The 27,453-nt window shown below is 46.2% G+C and overlaps 1 protein-coding gene across 12 annotated transcripts in view; it reads left to right on the top strand.

Moving 5' to 3' along the window:
- The window catches only part of EPHB2 (EPH receptor B2), a 113,626-nt gene that overhangs the window by 61,882 nt on the left and 24,291 nt on the right, over positions 1-27,453 (top strand). For all 12 annotated transcript variants that reach the window (XM_082229907.1, XM_082229899.1, XM_082229904.1 and 9 more), the window contains exons 4-5: positions 8,070-8,225; positions 8,920-9,255. In XM_082229907.1, coding sequence (XP_082086033.1) covers positions 8,070-8,225; positions 8,920-9,255 — 492 coding nt within the window. The remainder of the gene's footprint in view (positions 1-8,069; positions 8,226-8,919; positions 9,256-27,453) is intronic.

The following is a 27,453-nucleotide window of genomic DNA, read 5'->3' as shown; positions in this document are numbered from 1 at the left end:
ATAATAAAACATTTTTAAAAAACTTCCCTATACAGGGCTGCGTTCAGATGGCTTGGGAGTCAGATAACCGGATCCCTCCAACATTTCTCCGTTGAAAATAGGGACATCCTAAGGAAAAGCGGGACGTTCTGGGATCAAATCAGAAATCGGGTCAGCTTCTGTAAATCAGGGACATCTCTGGAAAATAGGGACACTTGGAAGGTCTGCATTTCCTCTCCTCGTACTGTGTCTTCCTAAAATGGCCTTCCTGAAGGAAAAACCCTTAGTTTGATAGTTCCTTGGTTTGACTATGCACTGCACCAAGGAATCCTTCCTTTCACCTGTCCTGAACCTCCCAACATTCAGCTTTACTGGATGTTAATAAGTTCTAGTGTTGTCAGAGGGGGAGAAAAGCTTTTCTCTGTCCACTCTTCCCATGCCATGCATGACAGGACACTTACTGCCAGTTTCTTCAGTTTGACACTGTGGCTGCGCTGGCAGGACCAGCAGAGAGGGAGTTCCAAAAATATTTGGCTGAAGAGGAGGCCAGATCAGTTTCATTCCTGCCCCAGCACCCCGGTCAGTTGGCAACCTAGATCCACAAGGCAGCACTTGAAATAGAAGCTGTCCTGGGAAAATTCTTTGATGGGACATAAAACGTTCATATAAATTAGCAAAGCATCAATGTTTAAAACAGCCAAAGCCACCAATAAAACCTAATAATAATGTTAAAATCTTGAAGCAATTATTTTTTAAATGTGCTTATGCTTAATGCAGCTGTAGATGTCCCACCCTCCACAGTAGAGATGGGGAAGAAATTAAATTCAGTTTGAGTTTAAAGACGAACCTACCTCCTCTGCACTTTCCAAAATAATGTGTGAACTGAGGTTCAGTCAACGTTCAGAATTTGCTCTTGTCTTAGTTTTGCAATGCAGTTCTATAGCCAAGTAGTTCCCACAAAAAAACCAAACATATTGGCTAGCTGAATTTGCTATGAGTATGTTGAAGCTCACCTCCAAAGGCATGTTGACCCTGCCCAGGAGAGATTCATTCCCTCTCACGCCTTCTCTCAAGAAAGCATATATGAAAACCAGCTCTCCTTCCCATTCCTCACTCTTCTCGCCCAGGGCACATAACCTGGGACTTGAATTTGGCGCAGAAGCAGGAGCTGGTGCAAAGTTCTCAGTGCCAAACTGCTGGCAGCATGTGACACCTCTGGTGGAAGCACTGGAAATGAGACCCTCGCCCAGAGTACAGTGGTGCCCCGCAAGACGAATGCCTCGCAAGACGGAAAACTCGCTAGACGAAAGAGTTTTCCATTTTGGAGGTGCTTCGCAAAATGAATCTCCTATGGGCTTGCTTCGCAAGACGAAAATGTCTTGCGAGTTCCTGCGGGTTCCCCCCTTTTTTCTAAGCCACTAAGCCGCTTATCAACTGATCCGATAAGCCGCTAATAGCGCTAATAGCGCTAATCCGCTAATCCGTCAATGGGCTTGCTTCGCAAGACAAAAAAACCGCTAGACGAAGAGAATCACAGAACAGATTCTTTTCGTCTTGCGAGGCACCACTGTACACAATGTATTAGGGGTGAGACAATCCTGTATAGGATTTTGCACACTAGTATCAGCAGCTTGAACTTAACTTTGACCAGTAGCTTTTGGACTGTCAGGCCAAATGGTCACAAGCATTTCCTGGGGAAAGCTGAAGAAGAAGAAGAAGAAGAAGAAGAAGAAGAAGAAGAAGAAGAAGAAGAAGAAGAAGAAGAAGGGGAAGAAACTTTATGGTAGAGATAAGTAAAACATGAAGAATGCAACTTTCTCTGGGCTCTGCAAACCTGTTTGGCAGTTTTATGATCTGCACAGCAGTGCCTCATCTGATCACAGAAGAAAAACAATCCAAAGAAATTGCCACAGGCAACTGTAAAAACAGGATCTGGACTGGGTGGGCCATTAGTCTGATACAGTAGGCTTGCCCTTATGTAGGTGGTTCCAGGGTTACAAGTTAAGCTAATGTAATAACCAGGTGATGTATGGAAGTGAGAGCTGGACCATAAAGAAGGCTGATCGCCGAAGAATTGATGCTTTTAAATTATGGTGCTGGAGGAGACTCTTGAGAGTCCCATGGACTGCAAGAAGATCAAACCTATCCATTCTGAAGGAAATCAGCCCTGAGTGCTCACTGGAAGGACAGATCCTGAAGCTGAGGCTCCAATACTTTGGCCACCTCATGAGAAGAGAACACTCCCTGGGAAAGATTGAGGGCACAAGAAGAAGGGGACGACAGAGGACGAGATGGTTGGATAGCGTTCTCAAAGCTACAAACATGAGTCTGACCAAACTGCGGGAGGCAGTGGAAGACAGGAGTGCTTGGCGTGCTCTGGTCCATGGGGTCACGAAGAGTCGGACACGACTAAATGACTAAACAACAACAAAAATAACCAGGGGTGCCAATATTGGGGAGGGGGTGTGTCCCTGTCAGTGTTTGAAAAAAGCAAAGGTCCTGACTTCCTTTGTCTCCTCAGCCTGGTCCTCAGACCCTTGTCAGCATAAAAGAGTCTACGAGAAGAGTGTCTTTGCAGAGTATTTTCTGCTTTTATTCTTAAAAGTCTTTATCTGCAAAACGACCGACCAACTGTACACACATCAACACTACCAGCTTTCTCTAACTAACCAACCAACCAACCAACCCACAACCAACACTAACATTGACCACTCTATATATACAGGTACAGTTAGGTGAAAGGTTGCATGAGTCATTATAGGCCACTGACTTATGCTGACTTAGTTCTTTTAGCATTAAAGAAACAGCGGCCAATTTTTAGCTATGACAAGCACCGCCCCACATAATTGATCGCAAGACAAACCATTTGAATGGTAGTGCCCATCAACTTTGGGGACCCCTCAGCCTCCTCAAATATTTTATTGGCGTGGGGAGCAAAGGGAGCTTGGTCCCTAGGAGTTCCCTGTACCTGGCCAACCAGGTGAGTAGATGGAAAGCTCAGTATTAGAAAGAAAATCCACCCTAATCATTGCCCCTCGATTCTCCACAATGGGAGCCTTAAGATTTATGTTGAGATCAAAGGATGGAACACCACTTCCCATCAGAGTCTTTTTTGTTGGTGGTGGTTCTGGTTGATTTGGATCCAGAATGTGGCTTCCACCATTACCACCGCCCTTCTTCCTCCTCAGTAATTAGACATTCTTGGGCAATGTCTATTGGAATGAGTCAAGGAGATGTCATCTGGAATAGATGGGTTGTAGGGAAGGAGGGGGAGTCTCGCAGGGCCATATGATCTCCCACTCAATCACCCGCTGGATTCTGAGATTTCACAGGACCCCACTTAGCCCACGTGGCTTCAGAGGCGGGATCCACCATAGCCACAAATACTGGAAACTGGAAGGATCCCTTGGCCTCACTGTATGTTGTTGTTGTTTATACAAATCTGTGGTGCCACCGCAATTGGAACACAGTGTACAACTCTGGTCGCCTCACATCAAAAAAGGATATTGTGGGGATGGGAAAGGGTAAAAAAAAAAAAGACGACTAAAATGATCAAGGGGTGGAGCAGCCGCCTCAGGAGGAAATGTGTTTCAGTTTAGGGAAAAGGCAACCAAGTGTGGGACGGGGTGGAGGCATATAAAATCATGCATGGAATAGAGAAAGAAAACTTTTCCTCCTTACCTTAGAGAAGAAGAACTTGGGGTCATCCAGTTTCTTTCTTTCTTTCTTTCTTTCTTTCTTTCTTTCTTTCTTTCTTTCTTTCTTTCTTAAATTTTTATTTGGTTTTACAACTATTAAATTATAACAATACAACCATACACATACACATTTAAAGATTCCTCCGAATCTCTGAACTTCCCACCTTCCCTTTCGTGGGTGCTATTATTAAACCTTTTCTACTGCATCCTTTTCAATAGTCCATATTTTACATAACTCCATTATCTCCACAATTCTTGCTACATTACAAGTGTTGTTGCAATTCTGCTAACGTTCTCATCTGCTTACAGTGGTCTCCAAGATAAATTATTAAATTATTAATTTCCCCCATTCTTTGTTGCAGTTTTGGTCTTCTTGGTTCCTGAGCTTTCCGGTCAGTTTTGCCATTTCGGCATAGTCCAACAGTTTAATTTGCCATTCTTCTCTGGTAGGGACTTTATCTTCCTTCCATCTCTGGGCAAATAGCATCTGTGCGGCTGTCATCATATACATAAAAAGTCTTTTCGTCTCTCTTGGAATATCAGCCCCTACAATTCCTAATAAAAAAGCCTCTGGGTGTTTTTTTGTGTTTTTTTTAGAATACTGAATGTTTCAAGACAGACGAAAGAAAATACTTCCTCACATGGTGCATAGTTATACAGTGGTACCTAGGGTTAAGAACTGAATTCGTTTTGAAGGTCCGTTCTTAACCTGAAACTGTTCTTAACCTGAGGTACCACTTTAGCTAATGGGGCCTGCCGCTGCACTGCCACTGCACGATTTCTGTTCTCATCCTGAAGCAAAGTTCTTAACCTGAGGTACTATTTCTGGGTTAGCGGAGTCTGTAACCTGAAGCGTCTGTAATGTGAAGCGTCTGTAACCTGAGGTACCACTGTACAGTGGAATTTGCTCCTGCAAGACATCACAGCCTGCCCTCTTCTTCAGTGCCTCCAGACTGACACCACCACGACTGGAGCAAAGTGGGGCTGCATCGAGCCGCCTACCCGCCCACACGAGGGGGGGAGGAACCCCACCAGCCAATGCAGCTCATGGCGGGTGGAGAGGAGCACCAGGCTGGACCTGGTTCACGCCCCCTCAAAAATGGTGCACCTAGGGCCACAGCCCCCCTGGCACTCCCCACACTACACCCCTGGATGTAGCTATGTAAACTGGCAGAATCCACAGTGAGCTAAAAGAGTCTCCCCCCCCCACAAGCATACTTGGGCTGGGCAATATCTGGTTTTCAACTTAGTGATATACCACCATCTACCATGTCTGCAATAACAATGGAGCTATGTAGAGGCATTGTCTGGCTTCATGGTTCCCCCCACATTGTGATTTTTGCATAGTGCGCGCACACACACTCTAATAATAATTATTATTATAATTTATTATTTATACCCCGCCCATCTGGCTGGCTTTCCCCACTGACTCTGGGTGACTTCCAACCGAATATTAAAAACAATACAGCACCATATATTAAAAACTTCCCTAAAGAGGGCCGCCTTCAGTTGTCTTTTAAAACTAAAATAGTTGTTTATTGCCTTGACATCTGCTGGGAGGGCATTCCACAGGGTAGGCACCACTACCGAGAGGCTCTCTACCTGGTTCCCTGTAATCTCACAGTGAGGGAACTGCCATCATGATTCTCAATATAATGCCAGGTCAACCAATACAGTATCATGATATGGACTTGAAACCGGTTTTGGATGATATATCATCCAGCCCTAAAACATACACAAACACACAGGAACATCAGAATGTGTTTTATACCCAGTCAGACCATTGGTCCATCTAACTCAATATTGTCTACACTGACTGGCAGTAGCTGTCTGAATTTTTAGGCAAGTGTCTCCCCCAGCCTTTACCTGGAGATGTGGGGTGGTGGTGGGGATGGAATTGAACTGGGGTCCTTCTTCTTGCAAAGCAAATGCTTTTCCACTGAGCTATGTCCCTCCAACACATCAAACTCCATGGAGACTGGAGAAAAAGGAGAGGGGCTGGTTTTGCAGCTGTTTCAGGAGAGACAAAGCCCACAGCTCCCAGGCCTTAGGATGGGTCCTTTGCTCTGGAACAGCCTGGAGTTTGTGGAGGGAGGGGGCTGGTGACTTAACAATCTCAACTTTATCTCCCAGCTGCTGCTGCCACAAGAATTAGAGGAGGGGTTGCTGTGAGCTCCATCCTAAATCTTGGATATTTGAAGGATGGGGTTGTGGTAGGAGGTCTTTCTGCGAACAGGGTGGGGGGACTGAGAGAGATACAGAAGAGGTAAGGTGATAGCTTTTACTAGAGCTGCCTCTATTGTCAAGGGAATGAGCGATGCTTCGGATTACACAGAAGGAACTCTTTCCCCAGACAAAATAGGAGGGGGGGCAGTTGAGACAGAGAGACAGAGAGAGAAGAACGGGCAGTTCTAGGATCTGTCAGGGCACTCCAGTTCAGAAATATGGGGGTCTGAAGCATGCAGACTCAAAACACACATAAATCCGGGATTTGAAACCAAAGAGGCTTGCAGCTTGAGAAAGTGATGCATTCAGCTTAGGATCAGTTTCCTTAGCAGATTGCTTTGTCCTACCCATGCCAGTTTGCAGGGCTGGATTTAGGACGAGGAAGGCAACTCTCTCGCACAGGGCACTGCTCCAGGAGGGTGCCAAATTGAGAAGATCCATAATTGAGAAGATCTATTTGGGGGCACCAAATTGTGGCCTCTCTCAGGGCACCATATTCCCAAAGATTACCCAATTCCGCCCTTGCTGTTTAACCACTTTGCACCTCAGAACTGGTGCTTTTCCAAGTATCAAATTGTGTTCATTTCACATTTGCAAGGAGTCCATCTTTTAGTATGCCACTACCTGTACTTTAAGGGAAGCGGGTGGCGCTGTGGTCTAAACCAGTGTTTTTCAACCACTGTTCCGCGGCACACTAGTGTGCCGCGAGATGTTGCCTGGTGTGCCGTGGGAAAAATTGAAAAATTCAAAAGATTTTTTTTTTAAAAAAATGTCAAATTTTCGCCCACTAGGCGGGCGCCGGACTGTGTCCACCCTATTTTCCATCCGTCCTGGGTGGGGATCAGATCGGATGGGATCGGATGAGAGCGGACAGGCGGTCCGCTCTCATCCGATTCCCCATAGAGAGCAGCGGGGCTCTGACATCTCCATCTCCGCACACAGTGGTGGTGTGCCTCGTGATTTTTTTCATGAAACAAGTGTGCCTTTGCCCAAAAAAGGTTGAAAAACACTGGTCTAAACCACTGAGCCTCTTGGGCTTGCTGATCAGAAGGTTGGCGGTTCGAATCCCCGCAATGGGGTGAGCTCCCGTTGCAGTGTCCCAGATCCTGCAAACCTAGCAGTTTGAAAACACACCACTGCAAGGAGATAAATAGGTACTGCTGTGATGGAAAGGTAAACGGCGTTTCTGTGCGCTCTGGTTTCTGTCACGGTGTTCCATTGCACCAGAAGCTGTTTAGTCATGCTGGCCACATAACCCAGGATGCTGGCTGTGGACAAATGCCGGCTCCCTTGGCCTGAAAGTGAGATGAGCGCTGCAGCCCCATAGTCGCCTTTGACTGGACTTAACCATCCAGGGGTCCTTTACTTTTACCTTTACCTGTACTTTAGAACTCCTTGCCTCTGGACATGAAACAGGCACCTGCACAATGCCATGTCAGATGCATGCTGAAAACTATTAATTTGTTATTGTTATTTCAGCAATTTAGTTGCGTATATTTGTTTTAAAAGTTGTGCAGATTATTATTTCAATATTAACCAGTTTACATATATATATATGGGCTGTTTAATAGTCTGTCATTTTTTAGCCGTGCTTTAGCTATAATTTTATAGGGTGTGCTCCTTAGATTAAGCAGTTTATAAATCTTTCCGACTATATCAGCAATGTTGCCATTTCAGAGAAGTGGGTTTCCTGAGCATGTACATGCACCACCCCCAAGGCCCACAATGGGATAGGAGAGAATTTCACTTCCATTTGCATTTTAATGTGAAACTGGCAGCTTTCAAACCGAAACGTGAATGAAATCGTGAATATCCTTCAAGATTTTGTCTCCAAATATTGCGGTGCAGCTCTCCCAGTGAACAGAGTGTTCAAAAATGAATATATTTCGGGGAAATGTTATACAAAAAGCCTTGCAAAATTGTGCATATTAGGCAGAACTGTTTATTCGGAGAAATTTCCACTAGAATGCTGATGTGTTTTCATGGCTTTTTTGTCTAAATGCAAATTTCTGCCCAAATGTGTTGAACCGAACTGAAGATTCAGAAGAAGAGACTCTGAGAGAAATCAAAACTGGCAGATCCATCCATCCCTCACCGATTTCCAAACCTCCCTGTATTTTCATTGCTTTTAATAGGATTCTCCCCACCCCCTTTTTCCTTTTCCAGGATGCCCCTCAGGGACATTCAAAGCCAGCCAGGGGGACGAGGGCTGCGTCCATTGCCCCATCAACAGCCGGACCACGTCAGAAGGAGCCACGAATTGTGTCTGCCGCAACAACTACTACCGCTCAGACTCTGATCCGCTGGACATGCCATGCACCAGTAAGTTGCCCACAAAGGGGAGGGGGCAAGTCTAGAAGGGCGGTATACCTCATCCTTCAGGGTCCTGTGGGCATAGACCACGGGTAGGCAAACTAAGGCCCAGGGGCCAGATCTGGCCCATTCGTCTTCTAAATCCGGCCCGTGGACGGTCCAGGAATCAGCGTGTTTTTACATGAGTAGAATGTGTCCTTTTATTTAAAATGCATCTCCGGGTTATTTGTGGGGCATAGGAATTTGTTCATCCTCCCCAAAAATATAGTCTGGCCCCCACAAGGTCTGAGGGACAGTGGACTGGCCCCCTGGTGAAAAAAGTTTGCTGACCCCTGGCACAGACTATTGGTCCATCTAGCTCAGTATCAGTGGCAGCTTCCAGGGTTTCTGTCACAAGTCTTTCACCGGCCTACCCAGAGATGCCAGGAAGGAATGAGTGTAAATGCTACTTTTATCCAATAGGCTGCTTTCTACACACAGACACACACACACACACACACACACACACACACACACACCTGACTCTGTATCCTCCATCCAGGGAAACAGTATCAGAGTGGAAGAAACACATTCCAGCCAGGGCGAAACATTTGGGATGCAAAACAGAGCCTCTAATGGCTGTAGCCTTAGGAAAGTTCTGGCAGCCCTGAAAGTCCCTGCTGTCCTGCACCATCTTACCTCCCCATTTCCTCCCTTCCCGCAGCAATCCCGTCGGCCCCACAGGCCGTCATCTCCAGCGTGAACGAGACCTCCCTCATGCTGGAGTGGAGTCCGCCCCGGGACTCAGGGGGCCGTGAGGACCTGGTCTACAACATCATCTGCAAGAGCTGCGGTTCGGGTCGGGGGGCATGCACCCGGTGCGGGGACAACGTCCAATTCGCACCGCGCCAGCTTGGCCTGGCCGAGCAACGCGTCTACATCAGCGACCTGCTGGCCCACACCCAGTATACTTTTGAGATACAGGCGGTGAACGGCGTCACTGACCAGAGCCCCTTCTCGCCCCAGTTTGCCTCTGTCAACATCACCACCAACCAAGCTGGTAAGGATCTGTTCCATTCCATTGTCATGTTCCTTCTTGTTGTTTTTATTATTTACTTACTTCTTTGGAGGACACCCCTCCCCCCAAAATATGAAAACCTCTATTTCCGTTCATACATGGCAACTTGTAACATTATACATCTATAAAACAGGTCCTTATTGTGTGATCCACAAATTAGTACAGACTGTTGGAACCAGTCTTGGGTTTATGAGAGAATTTGTGAATGAAACAAAGCTCCGCCATTGTCCCGTACAGGTATCTCTGTGCTTTGTTCCTCTTGGCAGTCTTAATTTGTGAGTCAATTTTTCCATAAGGGCAATACGCCATACTCTCCTGTACCAAGTGTTCAAGTTGCACCTTTTAAGTCTAAGATGTGGCTATAACCATATTTGCTGCCACTAAGAGAAATCCAATTGGTGGTTTATCCACCAACTCCTGATTCTTATTTAAACAGAGATCCAGTAATGCAAGTTCTGAAGCAGGCTTCCTCAAACTCAGCCCTCCAGATGTTTTTGGCCTACAACTCCCATGATCCCTGGCTAGCAGGACCAGTTGTCAGGGATGGTGGGAATTGTAGTCTCAAAACATCTGGAGGGCCGGGTTTGAAGAAGACTGTTCTGAAGACTTTGTGATATACTGATGTGAAATGTTATTTAAATTTAAATACGTGTTCCACAAAATCTGCCACTTTTGGTCATGTCCACCAAAATGCCTATATCTGCCTCTTTCCCTACACCCATGCCAGCACATAGATACCCATAAGGATGCTTATGGGTGTATGGAAGTTTAACTGGGGCTAAGTATCATTTCTGAAGTATCTTCTGCATGGTTTCCATGATGCTGGTAGAGATAGCTTTATAGGGAAACTTGCCCTAACTTGCCCCCTGAGTCCAAGATTCAGCTTCTGTTCCCATTTCCAAATCTGTTTCTTACATATGCTTTAGCCCCCAGAACCTGTTGCAGAAGAAATTGTTTCTTTTATAGGGGTGGAGGAGGAATAGATTTTATTAAAGTTTTGGGGGGAAAGATATACAAAGGTTGGTATCAAATGCCTTTTTTTTTTAGACTATCAAAGATAAAATAAATTAATCTAAATAAAAACACAAAGAAAAAAATATAAAAAGGGACAAGGGGCAAGAGAGAAAAAAGCAGAAGTTCTGATTCTTTTTGTCGGCTATATATAGAAAAATATTCAAAACATCCAGTCCAAGGTAACACCCAACTATTCCACTTTCTATAATCCAATGTATTCTTCAATCCTCAAAGGAAAAAACAGTTTTCAATGGCTTTATCTGACCTAATTGAGTTTTGACTGCCTTGAAGCACTTCTTGCAAGTGAGCACTCAGATTGCTGGGTTTTTAATCCTACTTTGTTTTTTAAAAGTCTGACTAACTATATGCAAAATTATACCCCCAAATAGACCCATTAAGATTAACAAACCCAAGTGAGGAATGTTCATTAACCTCAATAGGTCTACTGTGTGCAGGGTACAAGCCAATGCTAGTCCTGCGCAGGGTAAATCCCATTGATTTCAATGCATCTAAGTAATCAAATCAAATCTTTACTATGGTCATAGATCAGCATAATTAGGGTGGGGTACAATCATTTAATGTCTGTAAAACCTTTTTGGAAAGCTTAAAATTATTAAAACAGAAGGTATATCTAAAAGACTATAAGAATCTAAAAGAAGCTGAAATAATCTAAAAGAAGCATTAGAAGCATTAAACAGATGTGGAAGAGCGTAAAAGGTTAGTATATAAAAGACTATAGCTAATTTACAGAAAGGAGTATGCAGTAAATCTAGTTTGTGGGACAGATCGTCATCCAACGGATTTTGAGTGCTGCTATGCAGAATCTGGCAAAATTGTATGTTGTAGCAGGGAGGTATAGAATTGTCCTGTGTGCCCTGAGTACTTATGGAGCAGTGGGGAGATGAGGCTAATACGAATGTCTCTATAATATAGGCACTGGAGAAGCACACGCTCTATTGTTTCTATTTGTCCAGAATCACAGGGGCATTGTCTCTCCAAGTAAGCTACAACCCAACACATTTAAAATAACCACGTCCACTGTATTACTGCAGCGCAATTCTATAAACATTAATACATATGTGTTTGATTATAAAGTTATACGCCTCATTGAGTGTATCTGTTTATGTGCTGGTTCGTTTAAGAAACCTTGAATGTATACATGCATAATAAGGGTGTAATATTATGGGTATGTGTGTGTGTGGAAATGAGGGTTTGTCAAGATCAAGGAGCAAGATAGAAATTAGTGCCGGGGGGGGGGGATCTGTGCATATAAATTAGGCACTGGGATTTGCAGAAAACGCCATCTCTAGTTTCCTCCTTTCTGCCGGCTCCCCGAGGAGGTGGGCATTTTGAAAACTCTGCCCCTGAGAAAATAGCATCTTCTGGGGTCTTCTTCATCTCCCTTACCGAGACACAAAGTCAGCTCCTTTGGACTGGCCGTTAGAGGACCACACCCAGGGCCGGATTTAGGTTTGATGAGGCCCTAAGCTACTGAAGGTAATGGGGCCCTTTATATGTCCAGCTGTCCTTTGCCAACAATAAATTGTCGCTGTTTATTGTGTTGAATATATGCTATATGGTAATTTATGGCCTTAATAGGTATCTAAAGCCATTTGCACATAACAAAATATGTTTTATCAAAGTAATTGTTGAACTGAAATACAATTAAGAAGTATATTAATAGTGAAATACAATTAAGAAGTATATTAATAGTGATATTTTAGGGAGCAGGCTAGCAGGCAGGGCCCATTACTTACATCATAGGAGCCTACACAACACAAAACACTGTTGCTGTATGTAGGTTTTATTTTATTTGGTTTTTTTTAATCTTATATTTCGAAAATGTACATCCAGTTGTTTTTTTCCTTTAAATTTTTTTGGGGCCCCCAAGGGAGTGGGGTCCTAAGCTATAGCTTGTTTAGCTTGTATGCAGCGGCGTAGCGTGGGTTGTCAGCACCCGGGGCAAGGCAAGTAATTTGCGCCCCCTAACCCCTAACCTGCCGCCGCTGCCAGCTTCTTCTTGCTGCTGCCTGGTCTGGTCTGGTGTGGTTCTCTCCCGCACTCAGCGCTGCGCTGGGCGGCCGCTGCACTGTCCCTCCCCCAGATAGTCCCTCGCTCTCTCTCCGCACCGCATGCCTGGCACCCACCCCCTCCACAGTGGGCGGCGACCCAGCGGCTCGGATCGGATTCGCACAGCCAGCACTGCAGTGAGAGAGAGTGAGTGAGCCAGGTAGGGGCAGAGAGCTGCAAGTGCGAGCGCGTCCCCCCCCCGATGTTGCGCCTGGTGCGGCCAGCCCCCCCCTGCACCCCCACGCTATGCCACTGCTTGTATGTAAATCTGGCACTGCCCACACCTCTGTTTACATAGCATGGCTTGGTAGGTGTGCAGAATCCTAATCATAACATCTGAATCAACCATGCATTTACAAATACTGACAGGCTCACAACAGTTATTCAGGTGATAGATTCCCATGCTTCAAGAAAACACACACTTTGGTGTATCGTAGAGGCTGGCCAAGCCAAGGAGGCATTCCCCCCCCCCCAAATCTTGAGGACTATCATCTTGTCTGTTTGAGCCTTATTTCCCCCCAGGAAAGATGGGATTCTCAGAATACCGAGCACCAGGGAGAAATGACACTATGCTGGTTTGTGCAAATGTTTAGGAATGGTTACAAAGTTCTCCTCACTTGAATTTCTCCCGGGACGTTTGGATTGTCCACAACTCTTGCCAGCATCCAGCTAACTTCCACAAAGTGTAGACCCATTGAAATTAATTGACCTAAATCAATCACAGCCATTAATTTCAGTAGATCTACTTGGAGCAGGAATAGCATCTCATACAGCCCCACTTTCACATAGGTTTTAGCAGCAGTCATTCTGACTCACTTCTGCATTAACCTGATGTGTGTGTGTGTGTGTGAAAAATTGCAATTGAATAAGTATTCAAATACGTTCTTTAAAACTTATTTCCTCTCAAAACACACTTATTTATTTGTTTGCTCCATTTATAACCCACCTCAACCTCTAAGGAGCTCAAGGCAGCATATATGATTCACTTCCTCCCCATTTTATCCTCACAACAACCCTGTGAGGTAAGTTTGGCTGAAAGGATGTGCCTTGTTCAAGATCGCCCAGTGGGTTTCATGGCTCAGTGGGGATTTGAACCCTGGTCTCCCAGAGCCTAACCCAACACCTTAACCACTACACTGCACTTTCTCTCAAAAACACCATGCTGACAAAGGTGGGATTTGAACTGACACATGCAGAGCAGTCTATCACCATTACCACTCACCCACATTTTCGTCCTTTAAAAAAGAATAAAAATAATAATTGGAGAACTCCAATTTGGATCCCTTCCAGTCGGGATTCAGGCCTCATCATGCGACTGAAACTGCCTTGGTCGCACTGGTTGATGATCTCCGCCGGTCTAGGGACAAAGGTGAGAGCTGTTTCCTAGTTCTGCTGGATCTCTCAGCGGCGTTTGATACCATCGACCATAACATCCTTCTGGACCGTCTTGAGGGGCTGGGAGCTGGGGGCACTGTCATACAGTGGTTCCGCTCCTTCCTCCTGGGCCATGTTCAGAAAGTGGTGGTGGAGGATGAGTGTTCAGACCCCTGGGCTCTCACTTGTGGGGTGCCTCAGGGTTTTGTCCTCTCCCCCATGCTGTTCAACATTTACATGCAGCCACTAGGAGAGATCATCAGGAGGTTTGGGCTGGGTGTTCATCAGTATGCGGATGATACCCAGCTCTACCTCTCTTTTAAATCAGAACCAGTGAAGGCGGTGAAGGTCCTGTGTGAGTGTCTGGAAGCGGTTGGAGGATGGATGGTGGCTAACAGATTGAGGTTGAAACCTGACAAGACAGAAGTCCTGTTTTGGGGGGACAGGAGGCGGGTAGGTGTGGAGGATTCCCTGGTCCTGAATGGGGTAACTGTGCCCCTGAAGGACCAGGTGTGCAGCCTGGGAGTCATTTTGGACTCACAGCTGTCCATGGAGGCTCAGGTCAAATCTGTATCCAGGGCAGCTGTTTACCAGCTCCATCTGGTACGTAGGCTGAGACCCTATCTGCCTGCAGACTGTCTCGCCAGAGTGGTACATGCTCTGGTTATCTCCCGCTTGGACTACTGCAATGCGCTCTACGTGGGGCTACCTTTGAAGGTGACCCGGAAACTACAACTAATCCAGAATGCGGCAGCTAGACTGATGACTGGGAGCGGCCGCCGAGACCATATAACACCGGTCTTGAAAGACCTGCATTGGCTCCCAGTACGTTTCTGAGCACAATTCAAAGTGTTGGTGCTGACCTTTAAAGCCCTAAACGGCCTCGGTCCAGTATATCTGAAGGAGCGTCTCCTCCTCCATCGTTCTGCCCGGACACTGAGGTCCAGCTCCGAGGGCCTTCTGGCGGTTCCCTCAGTGCGAGAGGCCAAGTTACAGGGAACCAGGCAGAGGGCCTTCTCGGTAGTGGCGCCCGCCCTGTGGAACGCCCTCCCATCAGATGTCAAAGCGATAAACATCTACCTGACATTCAGAAGACATCTGAAGGCAGCCCTGTTCAGGGAAGTTTTTAATATGTGACATTTTAGTGTATCTTTCATCTTTGTTGGAAGCCGCCCAGAGTGGCTGGGGAAACCCAGCCAGATGGGCAGGGTACAAATAATAAATTATTATTATTATATTATTATAACTCCGTTGGAACATTTGGGAAGTGTGTAATCTCGGTGATACCTTAAATTCTGATCTTGACATTCTGATACTTACATCATAGGAGCCTACACAAAACACTGTTGCTTTATGTAGGTTTTATTTTATTTTTATTTTTTTATTTTATATTTTGGAACTGGACATCCAGTTGTTGTTTTTTCCTTTAAATTTTTTTGGGGCCCCCAAGAGAGTGGGGCCCTAAGCTATAGCTTGTTTAGCTTGTATGTAAATCCGGCACTGCCCACACCTCTTTGCAGCAGAATCCTAACCCCTTGTCTGCTCTGAAGTAAGCCCTATTGAATTCAGTGGGCCTTACTCCCAGGTAAGTGCCGTTAGGATCGAAGCCTTAAGATTATATACAAAACTAGGCCCATTAAAATTAATAGATATGAGTCGGGTCTATTTTCCCTCAGTGGGTCTACTCTGAGTAGGACTTAGTTGAAAGCAATATGTGTGGGGGAGGGGATCTGGTCAGTGCATGTTGGGATTTGCAAAAGGCCGAACTTCTGACGTGCTCCTGAATTCCCCTCGCTTGTTGGGGCTGCCTCTCTGAGCTGCCAGAGCAGGCGAGCTGTCAGGCCTGCCTCTTGCATGCTCAGATCTCACCCCTTGTAATTAAGCAACGTGGTTGCGACTTTATTGCAGCAACTGTGAACATTCACACCTTGGCGGGAGGGAAGGGGTGGCAGGGAGGGTAGCGATGGAGGCGGGTGGGGGGGGGAGAGAGGAAGACGGGGAAACCTCCCGCTCTGCCTTTGCTCCCCCTGCGTGTTTCGGCTCGGCTCGGCCTTATTATGCGTCGAGCTGAGGCTCCCAGCCCGGGCACGACGCCTTCCTTAATGTATCTGTTCATTAGCGCTAAACAGTAACTGTCTGCTCGCTAATTCTCCCGTAATTAGAGGCAGGATTCTTTCGCAAGCTTTCTGCACAGCCTGGCAGCCTTGATGTTCATCATTAGCAGCTGGAAACAGAAGCTGTGGAGACACACACACACACACACACACACACACACACACACATCCAGCATGGAGCTCGAACAACAACAAGAGGGTCTGGCAGCAGCGATCATGAATGATGGCGCTGAGGGAGGTTGAGGCAGGCGGAGACTTTTGTCTTCTCTGAGTGCAGAGACATGCTGCTCTGCCCACGCTGCCTTCTTCCAGCAGGTCCCCTGCCCTGGAGGAGAATCTCCCCTGGAAAAATCTAACTTCTGCTCAGAATAAGTTCCTCTGAGTTCCAGAATAAGCTCCTGGGTAGATAAAAGAATGCACTTCTTCATGCAGCTCATAATTAAACTATGGAACTCATTCCTGCAGGAGACAGGGGTGGTCACTTGGGCAACTTGAAAAGTGGATTGTGCAAATTCATGGTGGAGAGGGCTTTTGTTTTGTTTTTTAAATGTTTTTTATTAAGTTTTCATTTTAAATACACCAACACCAACAAACAAAAACATCACGTCTTTTTACATGTATCCTACTTTATGCTCCGTAGAGCCGTTGACTTTCCTCCTTCCCTTCCACAGGTTTTCTGATTCCAATATTTAATTCACAGTTTCATTAATAAAGGACTAAACCATGACATAAGATTTATTTCAGTCCTGCTAATGTCTTCAAATTTCTACAGTTCTCACTTATATAAACCATAAATTTACGCTATTCTTTTTGGTACTTTTGTCTCCTCCTGACTGCGAATTCTATGTGTCAGTTTTGCTAGTTCTGCGTACTCAACCAACTTTGTCTGCCACTCCTTTACAGTCAGTATCTCCTGTGTTTTCCGCTTTGGGGCTATCAAGACTCTAGCTGCTGTCTTAGCATACAAATACAGTCTTTGGTCCGTCTTCTTAATATCCTCTACCATCAAACATAGCAATAGTTCTTCAGGCTTTTTTGGGAAAGTATATTTAAGCATCTTTTTAAATTCATTATAGATCAATTCCCAAAACTCTTTCATTTTGTCACATGACCACCACATGTGGTAAAAATCGTCGTCCTTTTCTTTACTTTTCCAGGCGGAGAGGGCTTTTGATTGCTATGAGCCATAATGGCTATGTCCTGCCTCCACAGCTGGAGGGAAAATGCTTCTGGATCGCAGTTGCGGAAAACAAACAGGGAGAGGAGAGTGGTCTTGTGCTCAGATCCTGCTCACAGGTTTCCCACAGGCATCTGGTTGGCCACTGTGAGAACAGGAGGCTGGACTAGACGGGCCATTGCGCTGATCCAACAGGATCCTCTTAGGTTCTCATCTCTTACCATTGGCTATGCTGTCTGGGGATGGAGTCAGAGTCCAACAACATCTGCCAGCCATGGCTGCTGGGCAGCATCGGGTAGGAAGCATCAGCATCGAAATTTTGAGGTCCACGTCATACGTAATGTGGTGAAAGTGAACACCTGAAGAAAGCAGCAGGGTGTGAGCCGTGTCCCAAATTGTCCCTGGGCCTAGCGGAGACCTTGGCATGCTAAACAGGAATGGGGCTTCCAACACAGGGCTTGCCTCCAGATGTTGTGGACTGTGAGTCCCATCAGACACTGCAGATAACCAGGAATGATGGGAGTTGTTGTCCAAGACACCTGGCAGACAATAGCCTGGGTACCTTAGCTCTAGCAGCACTCAGCTGATTGTGATTTGAAGCCTCTGAACACCTGGTTGTGCTGAAGGTTTTAAGTGCATTCGTAGGTGTAATGGCTATGAGTTACTCGTGCGTAAACTGGTGCCTCTCTAGGCTAATTTGCCTTGTTAAACCTTTCGGACTGCACAGCCCTTGCTCATCGTGGCTGCCTCAGTCGCTGGCAGAATCCGTCAGTGGGCGTTTCTTGAACCTCTTCCAACATAAAAGTTGTTTGACATCCAGTCTCCTCCTCCTCTCACTGTGCGGGAGTCTTCTGCGCAGGGAAGGCGTGGGTAGCGGAGGACCTGGGCTCTCCTCACTGATGTCCGGTGAAGAGTCCTGGAGCCCTCCCTCCGATTCCCCCATCTGCCCCCCTTTCTCCCTGGTGTTGCACTGATTAGCTTCCCCCTCTACTGAGTTGTTTCTCCCCCTGCTGCTGGGTCCTTCGCCAGCAGAATCTGTGAGCCTCCCCTTCGCCTCTCGCTCTGATGTCAGTTCCCTGACAGTAGGGTTGCCATATTTCCAGATGAACAAAGTTGTTGAGCTTTTTTCAGGCTACCTCTGAGCGCTAAACAGAGCCTGAGCCGGGCATTTGCTTACAATTGTAAAAATCTCCATCCCCACCCCTGGATAGGCATGTAAGCCCCCCAAAACAGGACATGTTGGGGATTTCCCAGACATATAGCAATGCTAACATTCATCCCAAAGCTCTCAGAAACCACCTTCAAACCTTCCCACTTAAGAAGAAGGAATGGGCTGACACAAAAGGTGGAGACATAAGGGGCACTCCCTATACCCTCCCCACACTTCCACTGGTGGTGTTTGATTGCCCAGATAAGGCTTGATCTGTGGGTTGCATAAGATCACAGTCTGTGGGGTTGTGCGTGTGCACAGATTCCTCTATGTATGGCTTGTGAAAAGGATGTCTAGAAATTTGCCTGCTCCATTGAGATAAGACTCTGTCCCTGCTCCATCTCTCTCCCCCCGCCATTCCACATCTGGAAGAAGGTGGGTGGTGATGGGCAACAGGACCTTTTCAGTTTCACTCCCTTTCAAAGAACAGGGACTCTCCGAGTATTTCATAGAATCGTAGAATTGTAGAGTTGGAAGGGTCCCCGAGAGTGATCTAGCCCAACTCATTGCATTGCAGGACTCTTTTGTCCAACGTGAGGCTTGAACCCACAGCCGTGACACTTCTGTGCCCCAAAGACAGAATAACATTTGATGTGGACAAGTCAAGTGATTAGGGAGATTTTCTTCTTATTATACTATTTCCACTTCTGGCTTTGAAATGAGGATGGAGGGAAAATTGGCTTAGTTTGCATTTTCACTCACGCTTCCAGAACCAACAGGGGAATCTAAACAACAGCTGTCCTTGGAAGTTTGGACTTTTGCTTTTCTCCAACCCCAAACTCGGTATGCAACAGCATCTATTTGGGAATAGGAAAGCACTTAAATGTGCCTAATGGTGAATGCATTTTAATTAGGAGAAACGGCTTGCAAAAATATGTATGCCTTGCCCCCCCCCAAAATGTGCATATTAGGAAAATGCAGTTGTAAGTGTGCTTGAATTTTTATGCAGTCTAAAAAAAAAAGCAATGCAAAATTGGGAGGAACTGGAGTTAAGCCTGGAAAATTTGAAAACCGAGAGAAAGAGAAGTGAGCAGGTCCATCCGTCCTGACCTTGGAATTTTCCCCAAAAGCTCCGACTCCAGTGATAAGGGAAGCCTTCATATCTGAATCTGCTTAGTCCAGCTTTGTGTGTCCTCCCTTTCCCCCCACAACCACCCCCCCAGCCACACGCAGCCGCCCTCCCATGAGGCATTTCTGACCCTGACCTCAGAGCACAGCCGTGTCTGCCGGACGTTAATTGAAAATACCAGAATTCCCCCGTTGGCTTGATGGTGGCCAACGGTAACCTGATGCTGGGGGAAGAACGCTTGAGTGAAGGTTTGGAGCTGGGGGTGGGGGGAGTCCGGAAGACCCCCAGCTGCTCTGTCCTTCCTCCTTGCCCCGTCTCATTCCTCGGAGCTCTGGGGGGGGGACAGAGAGGGGGTTTCGGTGGGCTCAGCCGCCCCTGCGATTCAACACAAGTTATGGGGATTACTGTGATCAGAGACTGATTCTGCTGCACGTAACCCAAGCCGGGTGGCTGAGCCCCGTCAGCCCAAGGAGACCCTTTGATTGCGGGCAGGGGGTTGGCGGGCAGGAGGGAGACCCCTTCGCGAGGACCAGTTTTGCTCCGCAGACCTGGCAGCAGACACAGAGCGAGGGAGAGACGGAGAGAGAGGAACAATGAAAATGGATTGGCGCTGGCTGGGTTTCAGTCCATGAAAGGGGAAACTGGAGACGGGTCGTGGTTTCATGGCCAGCATGTGGTCCAGGGTCGTCCCAGACAACATGTCAGTTGACCCCCACAGCCAACTCCCTTCCCCAACCCACCCACAATGAGAGGAGCGGCTTAAGAGAGGCAGCTTGTCTGCTTCGTGTCTTGCAGCTGGGGGGGGGGGTTGGGATGGAAAGCAAGGGGGGAGGGGAGGGCCTTGCATCCCCATCCCTCGATTTTCCCCAACTTCTTCCCTATACAATGGTACCTCGGGTTAAGAAGAAGAAGAAGAAGAAGAAGAAGAAGAAGAAGAAGAAGAAGAGTTTGGATTTGATATCCCGCCTTTCACTCCCCTTCAGGAGTCTCAAAGCGGCTAACATTCTCCTTTCCCTTCCTCCCCCACAACAAACACTCTGTGAGGTGAGTGGGGCTGAGAGACTTCACAGAAGTGTGACTGGCCCAAGGTCACCCAGCAGCTGCATGTGGAGGAGCAGAGACGCGAACCCGGTTTCCCAGATTACGTGACTACCGCTCTTAACCACTACACCACACACGTTCCGGAGGTCCATTCTTAACCTGAAACTGTTCTTAACCTGAGGCACCACTTTAGCTAATGGGGCCTCCTGCTGCCGCCACACGATTTCTGTTCTCATCCTGAAGCAAAGTTCTTAACCTGAAGCACTATTTCTGGGTTAGCAGAGTCTGTAACCTGAAGCGTCTGTAACCTGAAACATCTGTAACCTGAGGTACCACTGTATTAGCTGATCTGTTCAGTTCAGAGCAACTTTTTCTAACCCTTGGGATGCCCACGTTGGAAGACTCAGGACAGATAAAAGAATACACTTCTTCACACTAGTTAAACTATGGAACTCACTCCATCAGGAAGCAATGGTTGTTGAATGGTCTCTTTAAATTTGAAGGTTCATTATTGTTCCACAAGATGTGTATTTCTTTAAGGGCCAGAGCAAATAACGTGACATAATTTTACAGCTGTGAAGCAGTATAGCAGGTGCTGTTAAGGTATGGTAATTAAGCTGTTGGGTATAGTATATAAAGAGCAGCACCTAGCTCTCTCAGTACCCTGGGGGATGGATCATGCTTATTGATATATTTAGTGTAAAAGGAGTCTTTGTTTTTGTTATTAAAGGTAAAGGTAAAGGGACCCCTGACCATTAGGTCCAGTCGTGACCAACTCTTGGGTTGCGGCTCTCATATCGCTTTATTGGCTAAGGGAGCCGGCGTACAGCCTCCGGGTCATGTGGCCAGTATGACTAAGCCGCTTCTGGCGAACCAGAGCAGCGCACGGAAACACCGTTTACCTTCCCGCCAGAGCGATACCTATTTATCTACTTGCACTTTGGCGTGCTTTTGAACTGCTAGGTTGGCAGGAGCAGGGACCGAACAACGGGAGCTCACCCCATCGCGGGGATTCGAACCACCGACCTTATGATCGGCAAGCCCTAGGCTCTGTGGTTTAACCCACAGTGCCACCTGTATCCCTCATATTAAAACCTAGCAAAAGTTATTTTTGCGTTCCTTGTAATGTGTGGTTTCCCCAGCACGCCTTCTGCAGCGCATCTAATCTGCAAATAGCCAACAATGTTGTCCACCAACTTGGGAAGCTTCCAAAGGGGATTGGGCAAATTCATGGAGGAGAGGGGCTATCCAAGGTGACTAGCCATGACGGCTAGTCTCTGGAGGCAGCAATGCTTTTCAATACCAGTTGCTGGAAACCCCAGGAAGGGAGAGTGCTCTTGTGTTCAAATCCAGCTTGCAGGCTCCCCCGGGCACCGGGTTGGCCAAAGTGGGAACAGGATGCTGGACTAAATAGGACTGCTATTATGATGGCCGTTTTATTATTAGGCTGTCTGTCAGTATGCTTTTTATTATGTTTTTATAACTGATGTTCTGTAATGTGTTTTTAATGTTGTACACTGCCCTGGAATCTTTTGATAAAGGACAGTACAGTGGTACCTCGGGTTACATATGCTTCAGCTTACATACACTTCAGGTTACACACTCCGCTAACCCAGAAATAGTACCCTGGGTTAAGAACTTTGAATCAGGATGAGAACAGAAATCGTGCTCTGGCAGCGTGGCAGCAGCAGGAGGCTTCATTAGCTAAAGTGGTGCTTCAGGTTAAGAACAGTTTCAGGTTAAGAACAGACCTGCAGAATGAATTAAGTTCTTAACCCGAGGTACCACTATATATAAATTTAAATACTAATACTACTACTACTAATAATAATAATAATAATAATAATAATAATAATAATTTGCCATTGGCCTGATCCAGCAAGATCTTATGGTCTAATGGCTTCACCCTGAAGCATCACAATTCAGTAGTTTCTTTCACACTAGCTGCAGCGTATCTAGAGTCTGATCTTCTCTGGTTATGGGCCATGGTGCCTGGGGCTGAGGTGGGTTCAGCCACTTCTGGGGGGCCATGTCACCTCTTTGCCCTGGATGCAGAAGGTCCCACATTCTCCAGAATCAACAGATTGGGCTTGAAATGTGTCCCTTTTAGAAACCCTGGAGAGCTGCTGCCAGTCAGTGTAGGCAATATGGATCCGGATAGATGAATAGTCAGCTTCCCATGTCTTGAGGGTGTGCTTTGCATGCAGAAGGTCCTAGGGTCATCCCCCAGAATCTCCAGGTAGGTCTAGGAATCCCCCCCCCTGCCTGAAACCCTGAAGAGCCACTACCAGACAGTGTAGACCGTGCTGAGCTGGATACATTAGTGGTCTGACTCAATATAGGTCAGCTTCCTATGTCCATATGGATTGTGCAAAAGTGGGGTGGAGGGAACCAATTAGATTGTAGAGAAATAGCCCATTGGGGTGGTCCCTTGCCTGGAATTGGACAGACCAGCATTTTCTCTCCGAAACAAGCTTCTGTTTTTTTAAAAAAAGTAAATAAATAAATCAGCATTTAAATGTCAGTGCTGGGCAGTTTTCAGGAAAACAAAGAATCAGATAACAATCAGGTTCAAATCCCTGTTCTAAGGCCATTCACACATCGTCCAGCCACCCTCACCCCTGCTAATCCAGGTCACGGGGTACTCAGAGCAGAAGACAGGAGCAAGCATAGTGTGTCACTGCAAATGTGCTGGGAAAGACACACACACACACACACACACACACACACCATGACTCCAGCAAACCAAGTCATGATACTGCTCTCCAACCCCTAACCTTGCTGACTCCCAGGGAAAAGCTGTTTCAGCTCCAAAGATGTGTGATTCAGCTCACTTCGCTCTCTGAGATACTCAAAAACACTTGGTTGTGTGTGCATGTCCAGCATTCTTCCTTCCAACACTCTCAATGGAGAAACATTTTTCTCCCTCTTTCAAAATGCTGGAACCCAGGGACATCCAAGTAAGCTGAATGTTCAGAGATCCAGGAAAGACAAAAGAAAGCTCTTCTTCACTCACAGAATTTGCTCCCACAAGATGTAGTGATGGACACCAAGTTGGATGGCTTAAAAAGAGGGTTGGACAAATATCAGTGACTACTAGCCATGATAGGTATCTCCACTGCTGGAGTCAGGAAGCTTCACAAGTGGGGTTATGTGCTGTTGTTCTGCTTGCAGGCTTCCCATAGACAACTGGTGGGCTATTGTGAGATCAGGCGCCTGGATTAGATGGGCCTTTGGCCTGACCCAACTGAGCTCTTCTTATGTTCTTCCTGACGTCTTCATGAAATTTTGAGTTGTCACCAAGACTTTTATCTCTGGGCTCAGAAATATTTGCATCGGGGACTGTGGACTTATGAAAACCCACATATCATCTTGATAAGACATCTCCCATTTCAAATAATTCTCAGAATTTAACTGCCTCTATTATTATTATTATTATTATTATTATTATTATTATTATTATTATATCACTCTTCATCAAAAGATCTCTGGGCAGTTCACAGAATAAAACACAAGTAAATAATTAAAGCAAAACAATAACTCCCCCTTCCCATAGACCCACTTAAAACCAGCCCAAAATCTGTTGGAAGAGGAAGATTTTCGCCTGGCACCTAAAAATACATAACGAAGGCTCCAGGCGAACCTCCCTGGGGAGAGCATTTCACAAACACTGAGCCACAACAGAGAAGGCCTCTGGACCTCACATGGAGGAGGCACACACATAAAGGCCTCAGATGATAAATGCAAAGTCCAGGCCAGTTTATATGGGGAGAGGCTATGCATTTTTGCTCCAACTCAAAACCTTATAAAAATGGTTGGATGGCTTGCTTTAATCCAACACTAGCCTGATGTTTGTTAACTAAAACGAGCTATCACTGCGAGGACTCAAAGCAGATCTGTAGCTCAGTCCTAGAGCACATGTCTCCTTCCTGGAACCCTGACAAGAGCTGCTGCCAGTCAATGTGGATGAACTTGATGGACCAATGGTCTTTTATGAGCCAGGTCCCTATATGAATAGGGACTAGGGGTACCCACCAGGCAATCATGGCTAAGGAACCCGTTGTGGCTACTGCAGATGCTGGCTTTGTGTTTGGTGCAAATTGAGCCCCAGGATGCAGTTGAGACAGAGCGGTTGAAGCAGTCCATTGGGACGCCTTCCCTTTTTGAAGGCATAGAAGGGGAAGAAATGGAGGCAGTGAGAGATTTTACTTTCTTGGACTCCATGAGCACTGCAAATGGTGACAACAGTCACGAAATTAAAAGACGCCTGCTTCTTGGGAGAAGAGCGATGGCAAACCTAGATAGCATCTTAAAAAGCAGAAACATCACCTTGCCAACAAAGGTCTGTATAGTTAAAGATATGGTTTTCCCAGTAGTGATGTATGGAAATGAGAGCTGGACCTTAAAGAAGGCTGGTCACCGAAGAATTGATGCTTTTGAATTATGGTGCTGGAGGAGACTCTTGAGAATCCCATGGACTGCAAGAAGATCAAACCTATCCATTCTGAAGGAAATCAGCCCTGAGTGCTCACTGAAAGGACAGATCCTGAGTTTGACCAAACATGAGTTTGACCAAACTGCGGGAGGCAGTGGAAGACAGGCGTGCCTGGTGTGCTCTGGTCCATGGGGTCAAGAAGAGTCGGACACGACTAAACGACTAAACGACTGAACAACAACAGAGTGGTGATTGGGGGATCTTTGGCCCTCCAGATGTTGCTGCATTAAAACACTCTTCAGCCCCAACCTGGGATATTTGGGGCTGCAGTCCAATGCCAGGGACAGCACAGGTTCCCTATTGCCCACCTAGAGAAGGAGAACTAGGCATAGCAGCAGAGGTGTGGTTGTCTTCACCCAACCTCCCTGGGCAGAGGTGGATCAATTGTGGCCATCCAGCCTCTCGATCTGACCTTTGGAACTCTTCCTAGGATACATGCCATCCCTAGCCACCCTCCTCCCTGGCCATAATCTCCACCCTCCTCAAGCGTTTTGGCCTGGCTGGGATATGTTCTTGAGCACTGGTAATACCTCTTGCTTGTCTGGATGGATGTGTGTGAGAATGTATAGAACCTAGCCTATTCTACGATGGAAAAAGTGGGCTCTGTCCACTTCCCCACCAGGCCCCACCCGGCATCAGCAGCCCACAAAAGGTTTCCCCAAAAGGAATGTGGCTGCTAAGAAGGTTCTCCATGCTTGGAGAACTTGGACTAATTAAGAGAACTGGTGCAGGATCAAGGAATAATATCAACTCCTGATAGCCGGAACATGGGAAGTCATCCAAAAATGTTTCATTTGGAACTGCTTAATTGGCTCTTTTGATTGTATTGTGATTTGGCATTGTGTTAATGTGGCCTCCATTGGATTGTTATTAATGAAAAATTAATAAAAAATATTTTATTTTATTTTTAATCAAAGAACGTTCTCCATGCTTGTCCTAGGACAAACATGGTCATGAATGCTCCACTACCTAGACATTTGAATCAGGACAACCCAGGCTTTCAAATTTCCAAATGTCCTTACTCATCATGTTCAGAAGATCAGAGAGGCAGACTCTCACTCACCTCAGTGTCCCCACGGTGGCAGCTTCCTGGTAGCCACCATGTTGCTGTTTTTTTTAACTAAGAGGCAACTTTTGTGGAGTGGTAGCTGTAGGTGGACTAGGTTTGTGTTGGGGTTGTTGGACTTCTGCCAACATCCCTGACTCAGACACATCGCACATGTGAGACGCAGCCTAGTTAACAACATGACTAGGTAATCTTCCCCTCCCCATCTAGCCCTGTCACCCGGTGGGGGCCACAAAGCCGCTACAAAAGGGTCCTTTTGTTCTCTCATTTGCCTGACACAATTCTCTGTTGGCTGGCAGTTCCCAACTGAGACATGTCAGTTTCATTGTAATGAATTGCCCTGAGCATAGCACAGCCCATTTCCACAAATTAGTGTTCATTTCCAAGACACCAGAACTCCACCCCCCACCCCACCTACCCCCCTGGATCACATCATGCTGTACAAAGTTGTCCTGTGTTAGCAAAGGATGGGAAGTAAAGGGAGATGCTGAGGAGGAGAATCAGTAGCCCAACCTGACAGGAGTTCTGAACAAAACTTGAGGGAAATGACTGAGGCACCTTTGTGGCAACAACACAATCAATGAGCTCTGACCACAGGGCTTTTGAATGAGGTACAAGTGCAAAAACTATTCAGGGGCTGGGCTCTTGGTTGCTGTGGGGTTAATTCATCAATCACCGCAACCATACACCCTACTCAGGTATTTTGTACCTGTCGCTTACCGAATGCATGAAGGAGTCAATAGGAATGTGCTCAGCTAGGCCAACCCCATCACAAGGGCACTTTTTATTATTGTTTGACAAGTTTTACAGACCCTCCGAGTGTCCCTATTTTCCAGGGACAGTCCTGGATTTACAGAAGCTGTCCCGGTTTCTGGTTTGGTCCTGGAATGTCCTGCTTTTCCTTAGGACATCCTTATTTTCATTGTAGAAATGTTGGAGGGTATGGAGTCATGCGACCCCCCCCCAAAAAAAAAAAAACCCCAAGGAGATAAGTTAATTACAACCTTTAGAAGACATCTGAAGACAGCCCTGTATAGGGAAGGTTTTTTTTAATGTTTAATGTTTCATTGTGTTTTTATATATGTTGGAAGCTGCCCAGAGTGGCTGGGCAACCCAGTCAGATGGGCAGGGTATAAATAATAAAATCATTACTATTATTATTATGGAATAGGATGTCCCTATTTTCATTGGGAAAATGTCGGAGGGTATGGTTTCATATAATGCTTTATTGTAACAAAACCTCAAAGGAATAATAATAATTTACAATCATAATTTATTATTTATACCCCGCCCATCTGGCTACAAAATTGGTTACAAACAGAATAAGGCAATAAAATTGTCAGTTAAAAACAGCTATTTAAAACATTCAAAAACAATTAAAAACAACAGTAGGCCAAAAACTAGATTAAAACATCCAGCAAAGTTCCATCTCTAGGTAGTCTTGCATGAATGAAAATGAATTTAGCTAGTGCCAAAAAGAGTACAGTGAAGGTTTCTGCCTGGTGTCAGTAGGCACGGAGTTCCAAAGTTGCTGCCAAGGTAGAATATCT

This window comes from Podarcis vaucheri (assembly GCF_965113315.1).
Source record: "Podarcis vaucheri genome assembly, chromosome: 7".
In the NCBI taxonomy this organism is placed as follows: Eukaryota; Metazoa; Chordata; class Lepidosauria; order Squamata; family Lacertidae; genus Podarcis; species Podarcis vaucheri.
This window is presented reverse-complemented; position numbering and strand designations above follow the sequence as displayed.